General features: G+C 34.6%; 1 protein-coding gene and 1 long non-coding RNA gene across 4 annotated transcripts; one reads left to right on the top strand and one right to left on the bottom strand.

Annotated features, from left to right (window-relative positions):
- Nucleotides 1-881: 881 nt before the first annotated feature.
- On the bottom strand, nucleotides 882-5,507 carry LOC136202916 (uncharacterized). Of its 3 annotated transcripts, none has more exons than XM_065993899.1 (14): nucleotides 5,128-5,507; nucleotides 4,973-5,020; nucleotides 4,803-4,863; nucleotides 4,519-4,551; nucleotides 4,039-4,163; nucleotides 3,771-3,905; nucleotides 3,437-3,513; nucleotides 3,134-3,327; nucleotides 2,555-2,611; nucleotides 2,281-2,449; nucleotides 1,683-1,740; nucleotides 1,512-1,597; nucleotides 1,368-1,424; nucleotides 882-1,263 (listed from the first exon to the last, which is right to left on the bottom strand). In XM_065993899.1, exons 1-14 carry the CDS (start codon nucleotides 5,294-5,296, stop codon nucleotides 1,153-1,155), a joined length of 1,380 nt encoding a protein of 459 aa, XP_065849971.1. In that variant the 5' UTR covers nucleotides 5,297-5,507; the 3' UTR covers nucleotides 882-1,152. The 3 variants fall into 3 exon arrangements, with proteins under 3 accessions (XP_065849971.1, XP_065849972.1, XP_065849973.1); XM_065993900.1 differs by having other exon boundaries at nucleotides 4,039-4,143; nucleotides 5,128-5,228; XM_065993901.1 differs by lacking the exons at nucleotides 4,973-5,020; nucleotides 5,128-5,507 and having other exon boundaries at nucleotides 4,039-4,551; nucleotides 4,766-4,863.
- A 13,706-nt stretch (nucleotides 5,508-19,213) lies between these two features.
- LOC136203755 (uncharacterized) lies at nucleotides 19,214-19,914 on the top strand. Its single transcript, XR_010674975.1, has 2 exons — nucleotides 19,214-19,379; nucleotides 19,477-19,914. It is a non-coding gene; the product is annotated as an uncharacterized lncRNA (long non-coding RNA).
- Nucleotides 19,915-20,267: the final 353 nt, after the last annotated feature.

The raw sequence follows: 20,267 nt of genomic DNA, 5'->3' as shown, positions 1-20,267 counted from the left end.
TAAAACATTAAGATATTGCTTCATAATTTATTATCAATTATATTACTTATGAATATTATGTTTTACTTCTTTGAGTTGTTTCAATGATATTGTTGAAATATTATTGTTTGCACATTTTTTTAGAATATATGTTCCAAATATACCCGTTTTCTATATTAAACTATTTTATATTTTTATTTTTAGATAAGAAATAAGTAAATACAAAAATACAAATCTGATTGATCTCTTATCAATTCCTGAAGATCTTGCCCACCCAATTAACGTGGAACACTTTTTACAACATTGATTCCCATTCAAGCATTATCGACCCTGTTCTTTCGTAATCGTTTGTATATTCATATACAAAGAGAGATTATGATTGCATCATTAGTACTACATAATTATACTCAAAGAACAACATTAACCAATCTAGTATTTATTTTTGTGTTTTTATAAAGATTCTAATTTTATATCATACGACTCACTGAATAATTTAAATGACATTAATACGAATAAAAATTACAAGTATACTAGAGCAACTCAAATCCAATGAATTGAAAGATTAAATTTCTTCTAAGCTAAGAAGTGAAAAAAAATGCTGAATTTCATTTATATATCTGCCTTAGGAAAAACATAATAATGTAAATATTTATATGGTTATTTATGGATTTTTTTAATTTATATTAATTATGATTATTTCTATCAATATTCATATAACATATTTAATTACCATTTTATAATGATAAATAACATATCCATAGATATTAGTCTTTTCATATGTAAAACAACAACAGATTTTTAAAAATTTATCAAACACTAATTATCAATTAGGTAACAACAACTGCCATCTAACAGCAAAAAGGTAACAACATCTACAATCTAACAGCTCAACACAACAGAAATTTGAAAAAAACAGAACTTAAGGATGCAAATGTGTACAACACAAACTCTAACAGGCTGTAACGGGAACAAAATCCTCCCCAGAGATTTTTAAAAAGAAAATATGAAATTTCTTGAGCAATATGCCTTTCAATATACTAACATGTCAATCTTCCTTTCATGAAATTCTAGCTTCTATCCACAACTTTAACTTTAACTGTTGCCAAAGCAAGAAAAGCTCCTCACCAAGAAATATTTCTGGTTTAAAACTAACTTTTAAAGAGATGCCATGTGTCATGAGGTTCCCAAGACTGACTTTCCCTCTTGAAGCTTCATCCCGGATAGCTTTCTTACCTTCCTATCATGTTTAAGCATGGCACTTACACTCTCCACCACCAAAATAATCTGCAAACATAATATTTGAGAAAGAAGAAAACAACATGGAATAATAAACATTTTTACATAAACCACCCAATGGGATAGTAAACCAGAAATGTCATTTTACATACCTGCAAGCAAGTATAAGCTATACCAGTTGCAAAGTAGAAGTTTGCATTGCCAGTACCCTGCAAATTTCAATCAAAAAGACATCATATACAAACTGAGCTAGCTACTAATTTCGCTAATAAGATGCATCCCATTGAGACTCATACCCTCCAAATCCACAGATTGTGCATCACAGGGCTAAGAAGGGGAATCCCTACATAGCAACAGAAGATGAAGAAAGAAAACTGCATATCTGCATGATATACCAAATAGTCATGAGATGATAAATCTGTCCAAATTATGTGATTAAAAATATCATTTTAAGCTACAAGCTTTACCTGCTAATTCCTCCAGAAACAAACCCAACAAACCTAGGTACAAGGCTGAATCTCCATACTAGTCAAAATTGAACAAAAATATAGAATTAGAATAAGCAAATTATGTCTTTTACAGGCATAAAGAAAACAGCAATAATGACCAAGACATCGATTTAAATAATGTTTATCATACTATATCAGATTTTATATTAAGGATTTTCTGTAGGGTCTTTCTTCGGGTAAGGGCTGTTATTTGAAAGTTACTACTACTAGGAAAGTAATTTTACTGGTATAGTATTGGCAGCTCAGCTATTATTACCACAGTAAACATGCAGTCAAGCCTGCACAGTATAACAGTTAATATATATTCTCTGCCAAAGACCCAAGAAATGCAAACATATACAAAGAAAAAGAAAAGACATGGCAGGAAAGAAATTTGAAGGCATTTGTATCATGTTCATCTTCCAATATGATGTAGAAAAGTAATGAAATACCATCCAATGCAAATAGTCCAAAATACAAGTAAAAAATATAGATTTTTCTCCCAGTTAGCGGACAATTTTTGGACACCAATAGATCCTGCTAAAAGTAAAGTATACATGAATAACACAGAACTTACTGATGGATATGATTTCAGCATTGATGAGATTGCAATGTAGATAAAAGCCAAGAAGCATGGCCGATGGTTTAGCCTTATGGCCAATGGCAATATCATGAACAAAATATTTACATGGAAAACTATCAAGAAGAAATTTCTGAAGAAATCAAAAACTTCAGCAAAGAAGTACCTGCAACAAAAATCAAATTCAAAAATCACTATATATGTAGAAATTCTATCGTCAGGGTCCAATTACTCCACATTTTATAATTAACCTTGGCGTGTCCGTGCTCACCATAAAACACCTATATTTGGTGACATATCCTCCATTGTAAGAATGAAACCATATGTTCTGCAAAACAGAGGAGAACATAAAAGAATCATCAAGAGGATTTAAATAACTGCAGCATAACATACTTTAAATAAGCTATGCGCTGTTCATCCACATCAGTTAAAAAGGCTAAGGTAACGGTATCAATCCAAGATTAACCCATACATTTTGTATTGTTTCTTTAATGTTGAACATCCGAGGAAATCTAGAGTTCAATTTTCTCTGGATGTATAGAAATGTACACAGTGTATCTATATAAATATACACAAGAGCATCTATAGAAATGTACACTGTGTATGCAAGATACATTTATGCACAACGGAACTTTCTAATTTTTCTGCTCTTAACCCAACCTTATCTCCATCATGATTAACCTATCTTTCATAAAGCAAACTTCTTAGTTGCAAGGCTTTTAAACGGTTTCTTAATGTTCATATGTCCTAATTCTCACATTGGTCAGAACACAAACTAAAATAAAGCAGCAGAAGCAGTACTGAAACTTGTGATCAATGTGCATAGAAGCATAAAGCATTCAATTGATACCTTTGAAACATCTCACTTAAGCTGCTATGCTGCTTGAGGGAGATGCTGCATAGAACCAAGACATAGAGAGACCACATAGAAGACCAAAATAAGAATAGTATGACTGGTCTCCATGAAAAATTCTGATTGTGTCCCTTCTCTATGAACAACTTTCGAGGAGGTGCATCTGGACCATATCCTAGCAAAAGAATAACCTGAACATAAATGAATAGCAACTCATCACAAAAAAGAACAAATATATATAAACTATGGAAATATTTTCTAGACATTTTAACAAATGCAAAATAAGAAGAAGTGCAGTACTGGAATAACAAGAATTGCTGGGTAAAGAGAGAAATGTGTTGCCATCACCCATCCAAAAGCTGCCAGGGGAACTATTCCTGTGATCCAATGTAAAACAACAAGATTTGATATGAGAACGGAAATTGTGAAAACAGTTAGGTCCAGGATTTACCCTCATCCATCCAAAAATAACAAAAAAAAATCACTTTTGATAAGAGAATCCAAGTTGCAAAAACAGTTAACTTCAGGATTTACCCTCGTCCAACCATAGATAACAAAAATCACTCAGATAACCTGAATTATTAAACAAGACATAAAATTCTTATTACACTAAAAAAACATGTTTGTCACTTACGTGTACAAGCTCCATAGAGAGTTAATAAGATGAGAAGATTTTCAAGAGGGGATGTCGACAAACCCACACATGCAACTACTGTAAATGGATTCCATAAGTACACAAGAGCAGCAATATCTCCCAAAGGAAGTATATCTGTAAAAGACAATAGGTCATCAATATTGCATTCTATAAGCCTGTGAAAGAAACCAAGAGAGGTATGGTTGTGGTTCAGGAGGGAAAAATATCGCATGATGTCAGAAGCACTTAGTGAGCATTGATTATTTACCTGAGCTTTCTACTGTACTGCAAATATTAAGAGATTTCAAGCTCTGTCTATATGCCATCTGTAGTTTCCAGCCAGTAGCACGGATAAGCATGGCACTAAAAATATCTGCAATGACAAAAAGCAAGCTGTATCGCAACATATGTTGATATCAACTGCCTGACTAAGTGATTGATAAATGTTATTAATGTGAAATAATATAGTTCAAGATGCACTGGAATGAAGCACAATCCATGGATCAAACAGTCTGGAATATCTACCCCACCCATATTCCACTTCTTTTGTTTCCTGTAAAATATGACCTCAAAACTGCATTTAACATGAGAAATGAGAACCGAGTAACTTAATTACTTGCTTCATTCACAAACTTACTTTCACTCATTAGTTTTATGAAACACGAAAAACCATTAATCAATTACTTACTTCATCACTCCCATTACATAGTATAATAATATAAAACCGCTAAGAAAAGAATCATCTTACCTGCATAATGCATGGTTGGGTAGCCCTTCAATTCTGCACCATCACATAAAACACAAAAAGTCAATTCTCAATGTTGTGATTTTTCTATGAAAAGCAATCGAAGTTCCCAAACTGATATCCCAGGCAACATATTAATTTAAGAGGACCCAGTCTAAATCTAAATTTCCCTCAATAACAAAGATTATACAATGGTCTTTTATTCGCACAGCTAAACATATGGAGAGTAACAGAAAAAAGAAATACTGACCCAAAACTGCATATATCGTTGCGTCATTAATTTGTACCTTTTAACAGTAAGAGGACCGAGTAACGAGAGTAACAAAGGAGACCCATGGTACATCGATCCTACAAGCCAAACAGTCAATCAAAATGGACTAAAATACTTAAATTCGTGCAAAAGGAAAAAAAAAAAAAAGAAACAATGTTAAGCTACAATCATAAATTCGGATCGAACCTGCATAAGGAGACATCGCAGACTGCTTCAACCAGTAACCCTCGGCCACTACAGCAGCAAACCAAAGAAATTAAAGGGACAAGGAAAAAGAATAATTGGTTAAGTAGATCTTACACAATTCAAATGTGTAAAAACAGAGAGAGAGAGAGAAGTACGGCGACGAAGGCTGGAAAGAGGAGTGGAGATTTCCGGCCGAGAGGATAAGTTGAGACTTTGCGGGAAACAAATGAGAAGTATCCTGAAGATCACTGAAAGAACCACCCATATCCAAAACCCTCCAATTCTTTCCTTCCTCAGCTGCTTGGTTTCTTTGATTGTCTCCATTTCTGTTACTTGTTTGCTAACCTGAACAAAAGCCGGAGAAGAATACCAACCTGACTTTAAGAAGCGCACGGCTTAGGCATCTCTAGTCTCGAAAGCGACGACGTTTCGGTGCTCCGAATTCCGATCCCTCTGATGATGGGTTCTAAGATTTAAGAGCATCCACGATGGAGAAAAATTAAATTTTGAGCAAGTTAAATTAACAACATCTAAGTAAAATTTTGGACATCTAGTGTAAAAGTCTTTAACTCTAAAATCACAAATAAATCAATGTTGTTGTCGTGATAAATTTTAATAAAATTAATAAAATATAATTATTATTATTATAGTACAGATATTTATTTAGTTTTTTTTTTTTGAGATAGATATTTATTTAGTTAGTTAAGTGCAATTTTTATGTTTTTTTTATATTTTTTTTGTTTTTCTTTTCATTTTCATTTTTAGTGTTTTTATGTTTTTTTTTATTTTTTTATTTTTCACTTTTTCTGCTGTTTTTCTTGTTTTTGCTCTTTTTCGTTTTTTTTTCTTTTTTTTATGGTTTTCATGTTTTTCGTCTTTTTCTCATTTTTCGCACTTTCCGATTTTTATGTTTTCATGTTTTTTTCGTATTTCGGCATTAGTAATAAAAATAAAAGGGTTAACCGTAATGAGGATTTATGTCTCTTTTGTTCGTAATGATCATTACATAAATTTGGAAAGAAAAATTAAGTAATGTATTTGTGATTCCATTACGACAAAAATAATATGACTAACCAAACATAGTAATGAGTCTCAATTGTAATAGGCATTCCATTACAACACCCCTTACAGCTTAACAAATGGGGCCTAAATATATTTATGTCGTCCGAGAAAAAAAAAATGTAAAAAAAATCTTTATGTCCTCGTTATTGACCAAGCTCTCTTTCTTTCTCTCTTACTATTTACTTATTTATGTTTTATTAATAAATTATTATTAAACAATCTGTTTGGCACTCGTATAAGTCAACTTGTTTTTCGCCCATGGTTTTGGACCTTTTAGAAGTTAGAAGACGTTTAGTATTTGATGGAGATAGAGATAAGATAAATATTGAGATAAGTATAAGGCTTAATGCATCATCAACTTCCTGAACTTGTCCATAATAGTATATTGGCTCCCTAAACTTTACAAGTGTCTCACCAGCTCTTTGAATTTGATTTTTTCATATCACCAACTCTCTAAACTTGGCCATAAAAATATATTAGCTCCTTGAACTTTATAAGTGTCTCACCAACTACTTAAACTTGCTTATTTGGTAACAACTAAATATAAAAACCATAATACTAACTCTCAATTTTCATCTATTCGATCTCTCAAACCATCAACACTAACTCTTATAATAGGTTGAAAGGTATGAGAAGAGAAAAAATTACCTCTAAATAGATAAAGATGCATTTTTAGAATTTACGTTTGATAGATTTTTATATTTAGTTGTTACGAAATAAGCAAGTTTAGGGAGTTGGTGAGACACTTATAAAGTTCAAAGAGCTAATATATTTTTATGGACAAGTTCAAGGAGTTGGTGATACGAAATAATCAAGTTCAAGGAGCTAGTTTAGGCACTTGCAAAGTTCAGGGAACCAATCTACTATTATGGAAAAGTTCAGGGAGCTAGTGATGTATTAGGCCTAAGTATAATGATAAAACATAAGATAAAAATAAGATAGTTGTGAATTATTATTTCATATTTGTTTTGATAATGACTATTATGTCATTAGATTCACAAGGGCTGAGGATTACAATGCGGTGGTCAATGGTGGACCGTATATTATCTCCAATCATGTTTTGGCTCTGAGACCTTGGGTCAAAAATTTTGACCCCCATGACTGCTCTGTTAACAGAATCCTTACTTGGGTTAGGTTCCCAGGCATTCCTCTTGAATACTATAGTGATAGATTCCTGAACAAGATTGGTAGCCTGGTTGGTAAGGTCCACCATGTCGATAAGACTACCATTGGGGCAGTAAGAGGCAAGTTTGCCAGGGTCTGTATTGATATTGATCTTGCTAAGCCTCTTCTTTCTCAATTCTGTATTCAGAATAAGGTTTTTCATATTGAATATGAAGGTATACATAATATCTGTTTTGAATGTGGTATGTTTGGCCATACATTTGAGGGATGTCCTAAGAAGAGGAAGGAGGCGGAGGAGTTGATGCAACCTATCATAGGTGGAGCTGAGAAAAGTCAGGGGGAAGAAAGGAGTTTTGGGCCATGGATGCTGGCCAAGAAGTCAGTGAGAAGGAAGCCAAGTGCTAATGTTAGTTCTATTCATCCGCCAGATATTAGTCGGAAGATGACTACGCTCCAGATTGCCCCTGAGATCAAGGTCAGACCCCCGGATATCAAGAAGAGGAGTGAGGCTGGTGTGGTCTCAGCTTCTGGCTCGGGGTCTAGGTTCGGTGTCTTGTCCCTAGAGGAAGGTCGGGAATCGGACCCTTCCAATGAACAGATTGATTTGAGCATGCCTGGTCTGGAATCGGTCGAGCCTGTTTCTAGTCGGGGTAAATCTATTAATCCCCTCTTTGTCTCTGATGCTAAGGATAAAGGGAGCTCCCAGTCTCACCTTTCTACAGGGGAAGGGTCGAGTAGTAAGGCTGTTTCTCTGAATCCTCCTGTGGATGCTCCTATTGGAAAAGCTATAGGAGTGAGTAAGAAGAACATGAAGAAACTTAAAGTGAAACCTAAGAAGAACCTTAATAGGTTAGACTCTTGGGCTAAAAGGGGACCTTCTGGGACTTCCTCTAGGCTCTCAGGAGCCCCGAATAAATACCTGATCTAGGGTTTGGGCTTGTGTTAGTAGTCTTCCTTTCTGATGGATTTCTTTGTTTGGAATGTTAGAGGTGCGGCGAGCAAGGCAACCCGCATTCATGTTAATGATCTTATTAAACAGTTTAACCCCTCCTATTTTGTTCTTCTAGAGACCAAGGTCAGTGGAGCCAAAGCAGACGAGGTGGTTAGAAAGTTTAAGAATTGGAATTGTGTCAGATCGGAGGCTACTGGCCGGGCTGGGGGGATTTGGCTCTTTTGGAAGCCAGGTCTTGTTAATATTGATATTGTTAGTATGGACTGTCAGTTCATTCATAGTAAGATGTGCTACCCTGGTAATAAACATTTCTTTGTTACCTTTGTTTATGCCGATCCTGTTCTTTCTAATCGTACAAGGTTGTGGGAGATCCTTCATTCTATTAGCTCTAACATGGTGGAGGCTTGGTTGGTGGCCGGGGATTTTAATGATATTGCCCTTTTAAGTGATCAGAGAGGAGGGGGTAATCATTATGTGAACCGGTGCCTTAACCACAAGCGTAGTATGGATCTGTGTGGGCTTTCAGACCTGGGTGCTGCTGGCCACAAATTTACCTGGAAAAGAAATAGCTTGTTTGTGAGGTTGGATAAGGTGTATGCTAATGTTGCGGCCATCTGTAGGTTTCCTGAGGTCAAGGTGCTGAATCTCCCCTTCCGTCACTCTGACCATTGCCCTATCCTCATTAATTTGGTCAAAGGTAACCGGCTGAAAGGTAACAGACCCTTTAGATATCTTGTGGCTTGGGATTCTCATCCCGACTTTAGGAATTTCGTGAAAACCAATTGGCATCCCCACTCTGATGTTCTCCTCGCTGCTGAGGAATTCAGAAGGAAGGTGGTTGTTTGGAATAAAGACATCTTTGGCCATATTATCAGGAGGAAGAATAAACTCTTGAGGAGGATGGAAGGCGTTCAGCGTTGCTTGGAGGCTCATTTCGACCATAGCTTAAATGGTCACCTTAGAGCTCTCCAGAACGAGTTGGAAGCTGTGCTTAGACAGGAAGAGCTTCTTTGGTTCTAGAAGTCTAGGAAGGCCTGGATTCAAGACGGGGATCGGAATACCAGGTTTTTTCATCTCTCTACGATCATTAGGAGACAGAGGAATAGGATTGATGCTATCAAGGACGCTAGTGGCGAGTGGATTTTTGAGGAGGAAGACATTCGTCGCTCAGCCCTTGATTTCTACAAGGACCTGTTTAGAGAGGAAGCTGTGGACTTGGAGAGTGCCCACTCTGGTATTTCCTTTCCTCGTTTGGGGGAGGAGGCTATTAAAGATGCTTTCCATCCTATTGACCTTAAAGAGATTGATCTGGCCTTCTCTAGCATAGGGTCCACTAAGGCTCCTGGGATTGATGGTATCCCCGCTAGTTTCTATCATAAACACTGGGATACTGTTAAGGAGGGCATATACAGTTTTGTGTTAGGTGTTTTTGGTGGCTCTAACGATATCAGGTCGGTTAATAAAACCCTCATTGTCTTGATTCCTAAGGTTGTTAAGCCTTCCTCCTTCCTCCAGATGAGACCCATCAGTCTTTGTAATGTTTTGTATAAAGCTATTACTAAGATTGTGGCTAATAGAATCCGGAAGATCCTTCCGGATATAATTAGCCAGAACCAAGGGAGCTTTGTTCCTGGTAGACAATTGATGGATAACGTTGTTATTGCCCAGGAGGTTGTCCATTCTATGAAGATTAAGAAAGGTAAGAAAGGGATTGTGGCCCTCAAACTGGATCTAGAGAAAGCCTATGATAGATTGTACTGGAGCTTTTTTCTGGATAGTTTAGCCAAAGCTGGCATCCCGGAGAACTGGAGGATTTTGATTGAGAAGTGTATCTCCTCTCCTGTTTTCCAGGTCATGATCAATGGGGACATGTCGGATGAGTTTTCTCCCTCCAGAGGAATTCGTCAAGGAGATCCTATGAGTCCCTTCCTCTTTGTTATTGCCATGGAAAGACTGTCTCACCTGATCCAAGAGGTGGTGTGCAAAGGGACTCTCCACCCTGTTTCTATCAACAGACATTGCCCCCTATTACCCATTTACTCTTTGCTGATGACGCCATGCTTTTCGTTGAGGGTAATGAGGAGCAAATTAAAACAGTTATGGATATCCTTGATTGTTTTTGCGAGGCTTCTGGCCAGAAGGTTAACATCCAAAAGTCCCGTATGCTTTGTTCCAAAAATATGGACAATAGCTTGTGCAGAAGACTGAGTGAGCTCTCTGGCATACCTCTGACGAACTCTTTGGGGAAGTATCTTGGGGTTCCTCTTCATAGTGACAGGGTTTCCAAAGCCTCTTTCAAGGATATTTTGGACAAAACTAATGGTTTGTGTGCTAGCTGGAAAGCTAATTCTCTTTCCCTTGCAGGTCGCCTTACCTTGATCTAGTCAGTTAACTGCGCTGCTCCGAACCACATCATGCAGGCCTGTAAGCTTCCTGAGCCTGTCCTTAGTGACCTGGATAAGATAAATCGGCGTTTCCTGTGGGGTGAGTCTGGAGATGGGACAAAGGTTCACCTGGTCCCGTGGAAGGAAGCTTGCCAGCCTAAAAACAGGGGGGGTCTTGGTATTAGGCAGGCAAAGGACAATAATAAAGTCCTGTTAATGAAACTTCTTTGGAGAATGTGGCAATGCCCCTCCTCTCTTTGGGTCCGTCTCTTGTGCGGGAAGTATCGGAAAGATAGAATCTTTGGTGGCCCGAAGGAGAGGGTTGTTAGCTGTTCCTTCCTCTGGAAAGGGCTCAGTGCCGTGTTTGCTGAATTCTGTACGGGGATTGGCCTGGAGGTGGGTAATGGTAGATCTATTAGCCCCTCCGTCGGCTGATCTCCTTTCCTGGAAAATTGCTGATGTGGTGGACTCGGAGGGAGACTGGATCTGGTCAAAGTTCGACTCTTTCTTTAGTCTGGAGACCCTTCTTAACATTAGAGGAGTGAAGATTAGCAATCAAGAGGAGGATAAGGATAGACATTGTTGGGCCTTGACGAATAATGGTACTTATTCTTGTAAATCGGCCTATGAAGCTTTTACCCCTAATAGGGCTGATCCTCCCTTGGAGATTTGGAAGTCCATATAGTCCCTCAAGATCCCTTACCGTATCAGGAGCTTCCTTTGGCTGGGTATCAAAGACAGGCTCCTTATGAATGCGGATAGGCACAGAAGGCACTTGACTGAGTCTAGTGCCTGTAGTAGATGCAGAGGCAATGTGGAAACCTTGTGCCATGCCTTGAGGGATTGCCCAAATAGTAAGAAGATCTGGGAAGGGATCCTCCCTCATCACATCCTCCCTTCCTTCATGGCCTTTTCTGAAGGGGACTGATTCTCTCAAGGAGCCAAGGGGAACTTGCTGGCCAACATGGAGCACGATGCCATCCTCTTTGCTATTACTTGTCACCAAATCTGGAAGTGGAGGAATGAAGAATTATTTGCGGGTAAAGCTGTCCTTATTCCTGATTTACTGTTTTTCTTCTCGAAGAAGCTCTTTGTTATTACTAAAAGCTTTGAAAGAGATTCCCTTGTTCGCCCCTCCCCGGATAAAGAGATCCTGCTAGTTGGCTGGAGTAAGCCTAGAGAAGGGTTTGCTAAGTTGAATACTGATGGCTCCTGCCTTAGCAATGGCAGAATTGCTGCTGGAGGAGTTCTTCGGGATGCTGGTGGCAATTGGATGGCGGGGTTTACCCGTAACTTGGGGACGGGCTCCTCCTTTTCTGCGGAGCTCTGGGGTATCTTGTCAGGTATTAAACTCGCCATTCGCATGGGTGTTAAAAAGCTCTCGGTGGAATCTGATAATCTAGAGGCTATTAACAGGATTTCAGATAGCCAGACTGTTTGTCTGAAGAGCCAGAATCTCATCAAAGCTATTTTGAGGCTTCGTCCTGCCTTTGAGTATCTTAATTTCTCCCATATTTTTAGGGAGCAAAACCGCGTGGCGGATCGCTTAGCAGCTGCTGGGCATGGGAGAATGTTAGGTGTTTCTACCCTATCTGTTCCTCCTTCTTTTCTTTTGCCTTCTCTCCTAGAGGATAGGATTGGAGTCAGCCTTCCTAGACTGATCCCGGTGTAGGTTTTTTGTTGGTTTTGTTTTTTCCTTTCCTTTCTTACCAAAAAAATAAGGATAAAATAATATATTTTACTATATAACCCTACTTAAACTAAGGGCCTGTTTGGTTCAGCTGTTAGTTATTAGCTGTTTCGGTTGCTGTTGGTTGTTTGTAGTTGCAGTAAGCTGTTACTGTGAGCTGTTTGTTATTAGCTGTTTAATTATTAGTGTTTGGTAAAATTATATTGAATTGTTGTTGTTCGGATTTAAAATATCTAATATGAACATGTTTTAAATTAATCAACAAATAAATTATAAAATGGATAAGATGAAAAAATCCCCATAACTTTTACAACTAGGAGCAGTTTTACTCTTAACGTCTAAGTGGTGCAATTTTACCCCATAACGTTGGCAGCTAAGAGCAATTTTACCCTAATATTGGCAAGTTGGGTCAATTTCAGACATTATTATAAAACATAGATATTTTATTTCTTATTATACGCTAATTGCACATATCGGTTAGTTCTAAAAAATAGATTTTATACATTTTTTGTGATTTAATAATAAAATTGAAATTAATATTTATAAATTTGACAAAATATTTGATTTGTCTAACTCGTACAAAAGACAATATATTTTTTTTAAATTTCACGTCTAATCATATGTTTGTAATCTGTTACTAATGATGATAAAATGATGCACATGTGTAAAGTGTAGACGACAATATTCATAACCAAAAAGATAGTTTGATGAATTAATTCTCAAATTGACCCAATTTGTCAATGTTAGAAGTATAATTGCTCTTAGCTGACAACTTTAGGGGTATAATTGCACCATTTTAGATGTTAAGGGTAAAATTGCTCCTAGCTATGAACGTTAAATGTATTTTTACACCTTATCCTATTATAAAATAAAAAATGTGTTACACAAATTATATATATAAAAAATTATTGAACGCAAAAAAACCTTGCTCTTCCGATAATTATGTTGTAGAAATATAAATAATGTTAAAGAATAAATATATTTTGTGAAAATAAGAAGGATAATTTTGTCAATAACATACAACTACAAACAGCTGTTTATGAAAAGCTCCAAATATGAGTTTTTCGTGAAAAGCTCCAAAATGCTGCAGTTTCCAGAGAAAATATGCTAAACGTTGTGGTTATATAAATCTAAGCAAACACTATATCTCCTGCGGTTTGGAGTAAAACGCTCATCCGAAAAGCTGAAACAAACACCATCTGAATAACAGTGATTTGATGGATAAAATAGACTTTTCTATCTCATTAAAATTGTAGGAGCTTATCTCACCTCTTATACCGCCATCTCATATGTATAAGATTTGAAGGATAAGAAGTTTATCCCTAAAACAAAGATGAGATAATTGACCTTTGGATTTTTTTATCCATATCTCACCATATTTATTCCTTGTACCAAATGTCCTCTTAAAGAACTTCTCATCTTCTTACATCTATACATCTATAGAATTACAAGAAAGAGAAAATCCCAAGAACGATAGTGTGCGAGGAGTAGCAGAACCTTGAATAATGGAAGCTATTCGATTCTTGGGAGCTTTAGAAAAACAGGTCAATGAAATTGGATGAATGCATATATACCAAAATGGTAATCAATGCCCTCTTACTATTGAATACATAATAATTTTAATAATAAAATAAATAAATAAGAATGAGTATCACGAGTATTGTTAGATAACCTATTTTAATGTCTTAAAGTTTAATTTGTTTGGATGGAGTATTTTAAAGTAAGTGAGTGTACGTGTAATTAGGTAACATTGTTTGTTTTGAGGTGTAATTGAAGAGAATAGTAAGTGATGGTAGGTGGTGATGAATTTTGAGTAGTTTTCCTTACACCCCCATATTGAAAGGAAAACATATACATACTTTTTGTTTTTTTAAAATTACATTTTATCTTTTATTTTATTTCAAATTTTGCCGCATAACAAACTAATTTGCCCGATAGTTCTCTTAAATTCACTCATGTCCTTTACAATCTCCTTCCCGCTGGTAATTTCACCATCTCAATCCTAATTTTACTTTATTATAATTGATTTATATTTGTTCTTCAATTGAAAATGAAAGAATTACAATGTGATGAATTGATATTTTAATTAATAGCAAATAAATTAGCATATAACAATTTAATTTGTTAAAATCATAGTTAGCATAGTTAGCAAAATTAGTATATAGTAATCTAATTAACTTTTATTAGAATTAATCTAGAAGTTATAAAAGTATGGATATAAGAGTAATTTTTGTAGATAACTTTATCTTATTTTACCATAAAAGCAAATGCAATTACATTATTAAATCATCACTTATCATATTATATAAAAAAAAGTTATTTTCAATGTTATCATAACCGGATCGAACAACAAATCAGATTTATAACTGGATCACAGGTCACTTGGTCGGACTAGATAGCGCGAAATGATCGAACTGAATGATGTAATAAATAAATAAATAATATTTATATATATTAAATATATATAATTATTTTAAATTATTTTTATATATTATTTATATCCAAAATAAATTATAAACAATTTTTTTTGATTTGTTATATATATATATATACATATATAAAATTAAAGTTACAACTCCAAATCACATAAAATCCATCTTTTCCTTTTTCCTACCCTTTTTGTCAAAAGGACTAGTTAGGGTTTTGATAGGCTAATATTTATAATTTATAATTTTCTTTTACCATAACTATATTTAAATCTAGCTTGTTCATGACCAAAATATCCCATTTACATCCTTTAAGTCAAAAAAAAAAAAGAAATTATTCTTATTTTTGGAAAAGGAGAAAGTTTGCTCTTCTCGATAAAAATCGGTGTACCTTTCGTCCATCTATTTCCCTCTTTTCTTCTTTTTTCCATAATTCTTTTTTTTTTGAAAGGTATTCTTTTCTTCTTTCCATAAAAATTAATTACAGAGATTGTAGAAAGAAGGTTGAGAAAGAGAGCTTGATGCACTCTCGTACAAATATAGATATAACATGGGTATAAGGTCCTTTTCATAGAGTAGATTTCTTTTCTTTGTAGCTCGTCAAGGAGAGCTCGCTGGAATTTGTTTCTTACTTCTGAGTCAAATGCTCTAATGGCATTTTTCATCCATTTTCGTGATACTGATATGAAGGAGTCTGATGCGCCGGACTTTTATTAATTTTTTTAATTCTTAGATAACAGGGTCAGGCCGATCCATCAGTTTGACCTGGTTCAGCCAGGTTTTTTACATATCCTTTAAACTAGTGTGATTCGGATAAAAAACCTGACTGGTCCGCTCGAACCGACTGGTCCGGTCCTTTCTGAGTCTGATAATATTGGTTATTTCATACACACACTGTTCGAAACGAAGCCGCCTAGACCACCTAGGCGTTCAAAATTTAGAATCCACCGCGATTTTCTCCAATTAGTCCCTCTAGGCGTTTTATTGACTCCTAGGTGATTTTTAGCCGTCTTGCCTTCGCCTAGGCTGCCTCGATATCGCCTAAACCGCCTAGGCACCGCCTAAACGACAACGAACAAAAACAATTTTTTATTATGAATTTATTTTTTTTGGTTTATTATAATTCAATTTTAAGTTGTTTCAATGATATTGTTGTTGAAATGTTGATGTTTGCGCATTTTTAAAGATATATGTTATAAATATACATGTTTTTCGATATTAAATAATTTTATATTATTAGTTTTAGATAGTATAATATATACTTTAATTGAATTTATATAATAATTTGTTGATTAACAAATAAAAAATACGAAAATACAAAATCCGATTAACCCCGATTAATTCCGACTAATCCTTGAGGGCCTTGTCCGCCCGACTAGCGTCTACCGTTTTTTATAACATTGTATACACATCACTTACTTTACGTTACATTACCTTACTTTAATTATACTTCATCCAAATAAGGCCTAAGAGAATTTTAGTCACTCTTCAAATCACTAAGGAGACGTTTGATATTTGACTCAAATATGGATAATGAGAAAGGTTGAGATGATGGTAATGATAAAAGTTTGTAATATGAATAAAAATTAGATAGTTGAGAATTATTATTCCATGTTTGGTATGTTGGATAGAGGATGAAATAAAACATTTTACAATATTACCCATTCTTAAACTATATAACATTAATTTTGATGATAAGATTGACTTTCCTATTAAAATTATGAAAAATAAGACTTTTATCCACCCATTATCCCTTTACCATATCTCTAAAACAAACTTGGGATAATGGAGACTTGAATTATTTATCTCTATCTCCCCTCATGTATCATTCGTACCAAACGCCACATAAAAGTCTCACTTTTATCTATATTATTAAGGAGCATCTCCCCACTTCTAGTCTCATCTTTATTTCATTTTTATTAATAATTTATTATTATGGATTCCATCTTTTTCACTATTGGTAAATATAACAATACATAATAATTTTAATGATAAATAAATAAATAAGGAGTGAATACGAGGACTATTGTTGGATATGACATGTATTTTAACACTCTTAAATGATTTAGAGTCAATTATTTATATTATTGTTATAGAGTCACTAAGAGACTTTTGAAGATACTCTCAGACTCTTAAGTTAAATTTTGAGGAGTTTTAATTAAAACTCAACTATAATGGACTATTATTCGCTCCTCAAATATCTTAATATTGAGTATTTTAACAATAAAAAATTTCATTATTTTAACGTTTGGATGTTAGATTAATAATAATATGCATGGATAGCTATAAATTATTGGATAAATTACACCAATGGCTACTAAACTTTGACGATTTTCACGGTATGGCTAATCAACTTCAAAACATAACATAAAAGCCACTGAAATTTACACTAAATTATTTAAATGGTCACTATTATCACATTTTTTACATTTGTTAAATTTTCTCTCATCCTATTTTACTCATGAGTTTCTTCTTTTTCACAACTTCATCTCTTTCTCTCTCTATATTTTCCATTATGACTTTCATTTCTTTTCCTCTCTCTCCTCTTTACTAAAAATGTCACCTTTGATTTTCTTTTAAAAATTGCATTCAAATACAATATTAGCACAAACACAAACATTTTTAACAATGGTTAAATTTGTATTAGTGGCGAGGATGTGATAAATATGGTTGTATAAAATATTCCCAATCCACCAATCCAACCCACCCCACCCTAACCCAATATATTCTATATTATCTAATTTCTTTATTGGGTTGGGTTGGGTTGGATTTAATTAAAAAATATTGAATGCAATTTAAATTATTCATCCATCAAACCAGAATTAATCAGTTTTGCTAAAATGTATTATTCCCTTCATATTAATAGCCTTTTCAATTCATTATATACAATCTAATTTGAAATAATATATTTATTTCACTACAAAAAAAAAGGTCTATTACGATATTTTTTTATTGACGCTTTTCGATATATGTCTCCATATTTTTAAATTTAGCCACGTTTTTGTATTTGTGTCGGCTTTTATTGTCTTATAACGACACTTTTTATTATTTGATGGCATTTAAAAAAGATTATCTACGCTCTTAAAAAAACTGTCGGTATTTTTTTTTTAAATTAAAGACGGCTTAGAATTAGCGTCTTCAAAAAGTGTCCCGATATATTTTATTTCAATATATCTTTATTCTTTTTATTCCCGTGACTAAAAATTCAACCACGTTTTCAATTTTGTGTCTTCTTTCACAATCACTTAATGACACTTTTAATTTTTCGTCGACATTTTTAAAAATTTAACTACGCATTTGAAAAAAAGTGTTGGCATTTGTTTTTAATTAAAGAAGGTTTAAATTTTACATTGATAAAAAGTGTCCCCATATTTTTTAATTTGAAGACATTTTTTTAGTTTTTATTTGTCACATTTAAAAATTTAACCATAATTTTTCTATATGTGTTGTGTTTTATAATTACTTAATAATGTTTTTTTTTGACATTTTTATAAATTTAATTAGAGATTTGAAATAATATTTGTTTCAGTTAAAACAGTTTAGAGTTTGTGTCAATAAAAAAAAATATCTTCTCATCTTTCAATTGAAGACACTTTATATTTTTATTTTTAGTAAAAATCTTTGTATTATCTTTTCATTTGTAACCTTTTCTAGTTTAGCAAGAACGGAAAAGGTAGATTTTATCCGTAGATCACTAGATCTACGGGATTGCGAAAGAAAGGACTCAGATCCGAAGGTCCAGAATGGTTCTAGTGTTGGAGATTGGACTACAACTGCCTTGGAGTTTCGAGAAATATATGATTTATCTGTTGTTGTTTATGTTAGTTATACCTTTTATGGTTTTTTCTGCTTTTTGTAGTCATGTTATTGCCTTAGTGGATCATGTATTAGGCATAGCCTATACTTATGTGAGGTTTTGTACCTTACTGCTTTTCTGCTGTACTATCAATCTTCTTATTTAATAAAATTTTAGCATTATTATAAAAAAAAAATTATCTTTAAATGTTAAATCACGTTATTATATAAAGAAAGAATAAAAAATTCGGAAAAAACAGTAATTATAGTTAACATTTTAATAGTTTAATATGAGTGGGTGTAAAAAAAAAAACTAAGTGGATTGTGGGTTGTTAAACGTGGTGTATAAGAGCAACATTACTGGGTGTTACAAGCTTGTTACATAAACAAGCTTGTAACACCCAACCATTGTGTTACCAGACAAGGTAAGTCCCTTGCAGTTGTAACATATAATTTGGAAAAACCAAATTTAAAATAAAATGGAGCAAGGGAGAGTCTCAAGTTCACGCAAGGTTTTGACTTGCAAAAATCAGCAAGTGTATTACACACTCCGTATATGGACGGTTAGCTTCTTTTATAAAAATAGTAAGTCGCAGACAATATCTTACATTGCTGCAGGTTTTTAATTGTTTAATAGGTAATTTTTTATTATTTAAAGTTTTTTTAATTCTTAACTTTTACAAGTAACAAAGGGTTTAGTGGGTGTTTTTTATGGGTATTGTTTGTATGCTGATGTGTAACTATTTGCAACTTTTTATGTTACAACCAGTAAGGTTGCTCTAACTAAAACACATTCTAAATTGAAAATCTAATCACCACTCAATAAAATAATAACTAATCTTAGTCTCTTATCCTATCACAACTTCAAGCCTTCTTAACCTCTCTCTCAGTCTGTTGATTTACCTTCCTTTTCTCCATTTATCATTTATGCTCGCTTCTCTTGAAGAAATCGACTTCATCTTTACTGACCATGGTATGTATCACTCCCTCTGATTCTTGCCTCCAATGATTTCTCTTCTATTTCTTTTTTTCGCATTTCTATCCTATTCTCATTTTGGTGATTTTTAAAGTGGAGAAAAAGCATATTCGATCGACGGCTAGGCGAGCGAGAGTTCGATCTCCCAATAGACAACTAACTGGAAGGAGGTGTATGAGCGGCAGCGGCAGCGGCGAGAGGAGAGACTAGTGGTAGGGAGAAACGACTGTCAAGAGGATATCCTGTATAGCCAATGTAATCATGAGCACGTAGGTGAGCGGGAGATGTATGAGAGATGTGGCGAGGTCTTGTGCAGGCTGGTCAGCCCTTCCATCTTGGATGGATAGATTCGACAATCTTATACACTGCTCTTGGATGTGAAAATCACTGGATGGATAGTATAGGTTCTATAGATCGATTTTTTTATCTATTGAATATGTACTTTTTTTCCTTCTTAACAGTTAGGATATTTGTAGTGACACTTCGTGTGTAATTAAAGTGGTTTAATAAAATGCAATATTGTTTCTTCACATTTGAATGCGATTGTTTATCCATATTTTTTATGCTATCAATGTGCGATTGCAGGTTTTTTTATTTATTTCATAACTTCAGTACAATATTTAATAGGGTTAATTACAAAAAACTACCCTGTGGTTTCGCCGATTTGCGATATGGTACCTGTGGTATTTTTTGTTACAAACAGGTTGTAGACACCGAGTCGGAGGACCTGTGACGAAAACCTGAAACAAGACGGTCGAAGCGATTGATTCCGGAAGTTTTGAAAAATATATAAAGAATAATAAGCTGAGGAAAATTAACGGCACGGCGCGGGCACACAACGGCATCTCGCACGCGGACGACGATGGTCGAACGCCCGCTTGACGG

This window comes from Euphorbia lathyris, chromosome 8 (genome assembly GCF_963576675.1).
Source record: "Euphorbia lathyris chromosome 8, ddEupLath1.1, whole genome shotgun sequence".
NCBI classification, from domain to species: Eukaryota; Viridiplantae; Streptophyta; class Magnoliopsida; order Malpighiales; family Euphorbiaceae; genus Euphorbia; species Euphorbia lathyris.
This window is presented reverse-complemented; position numbering and strand designations above follow the sequence as displayed.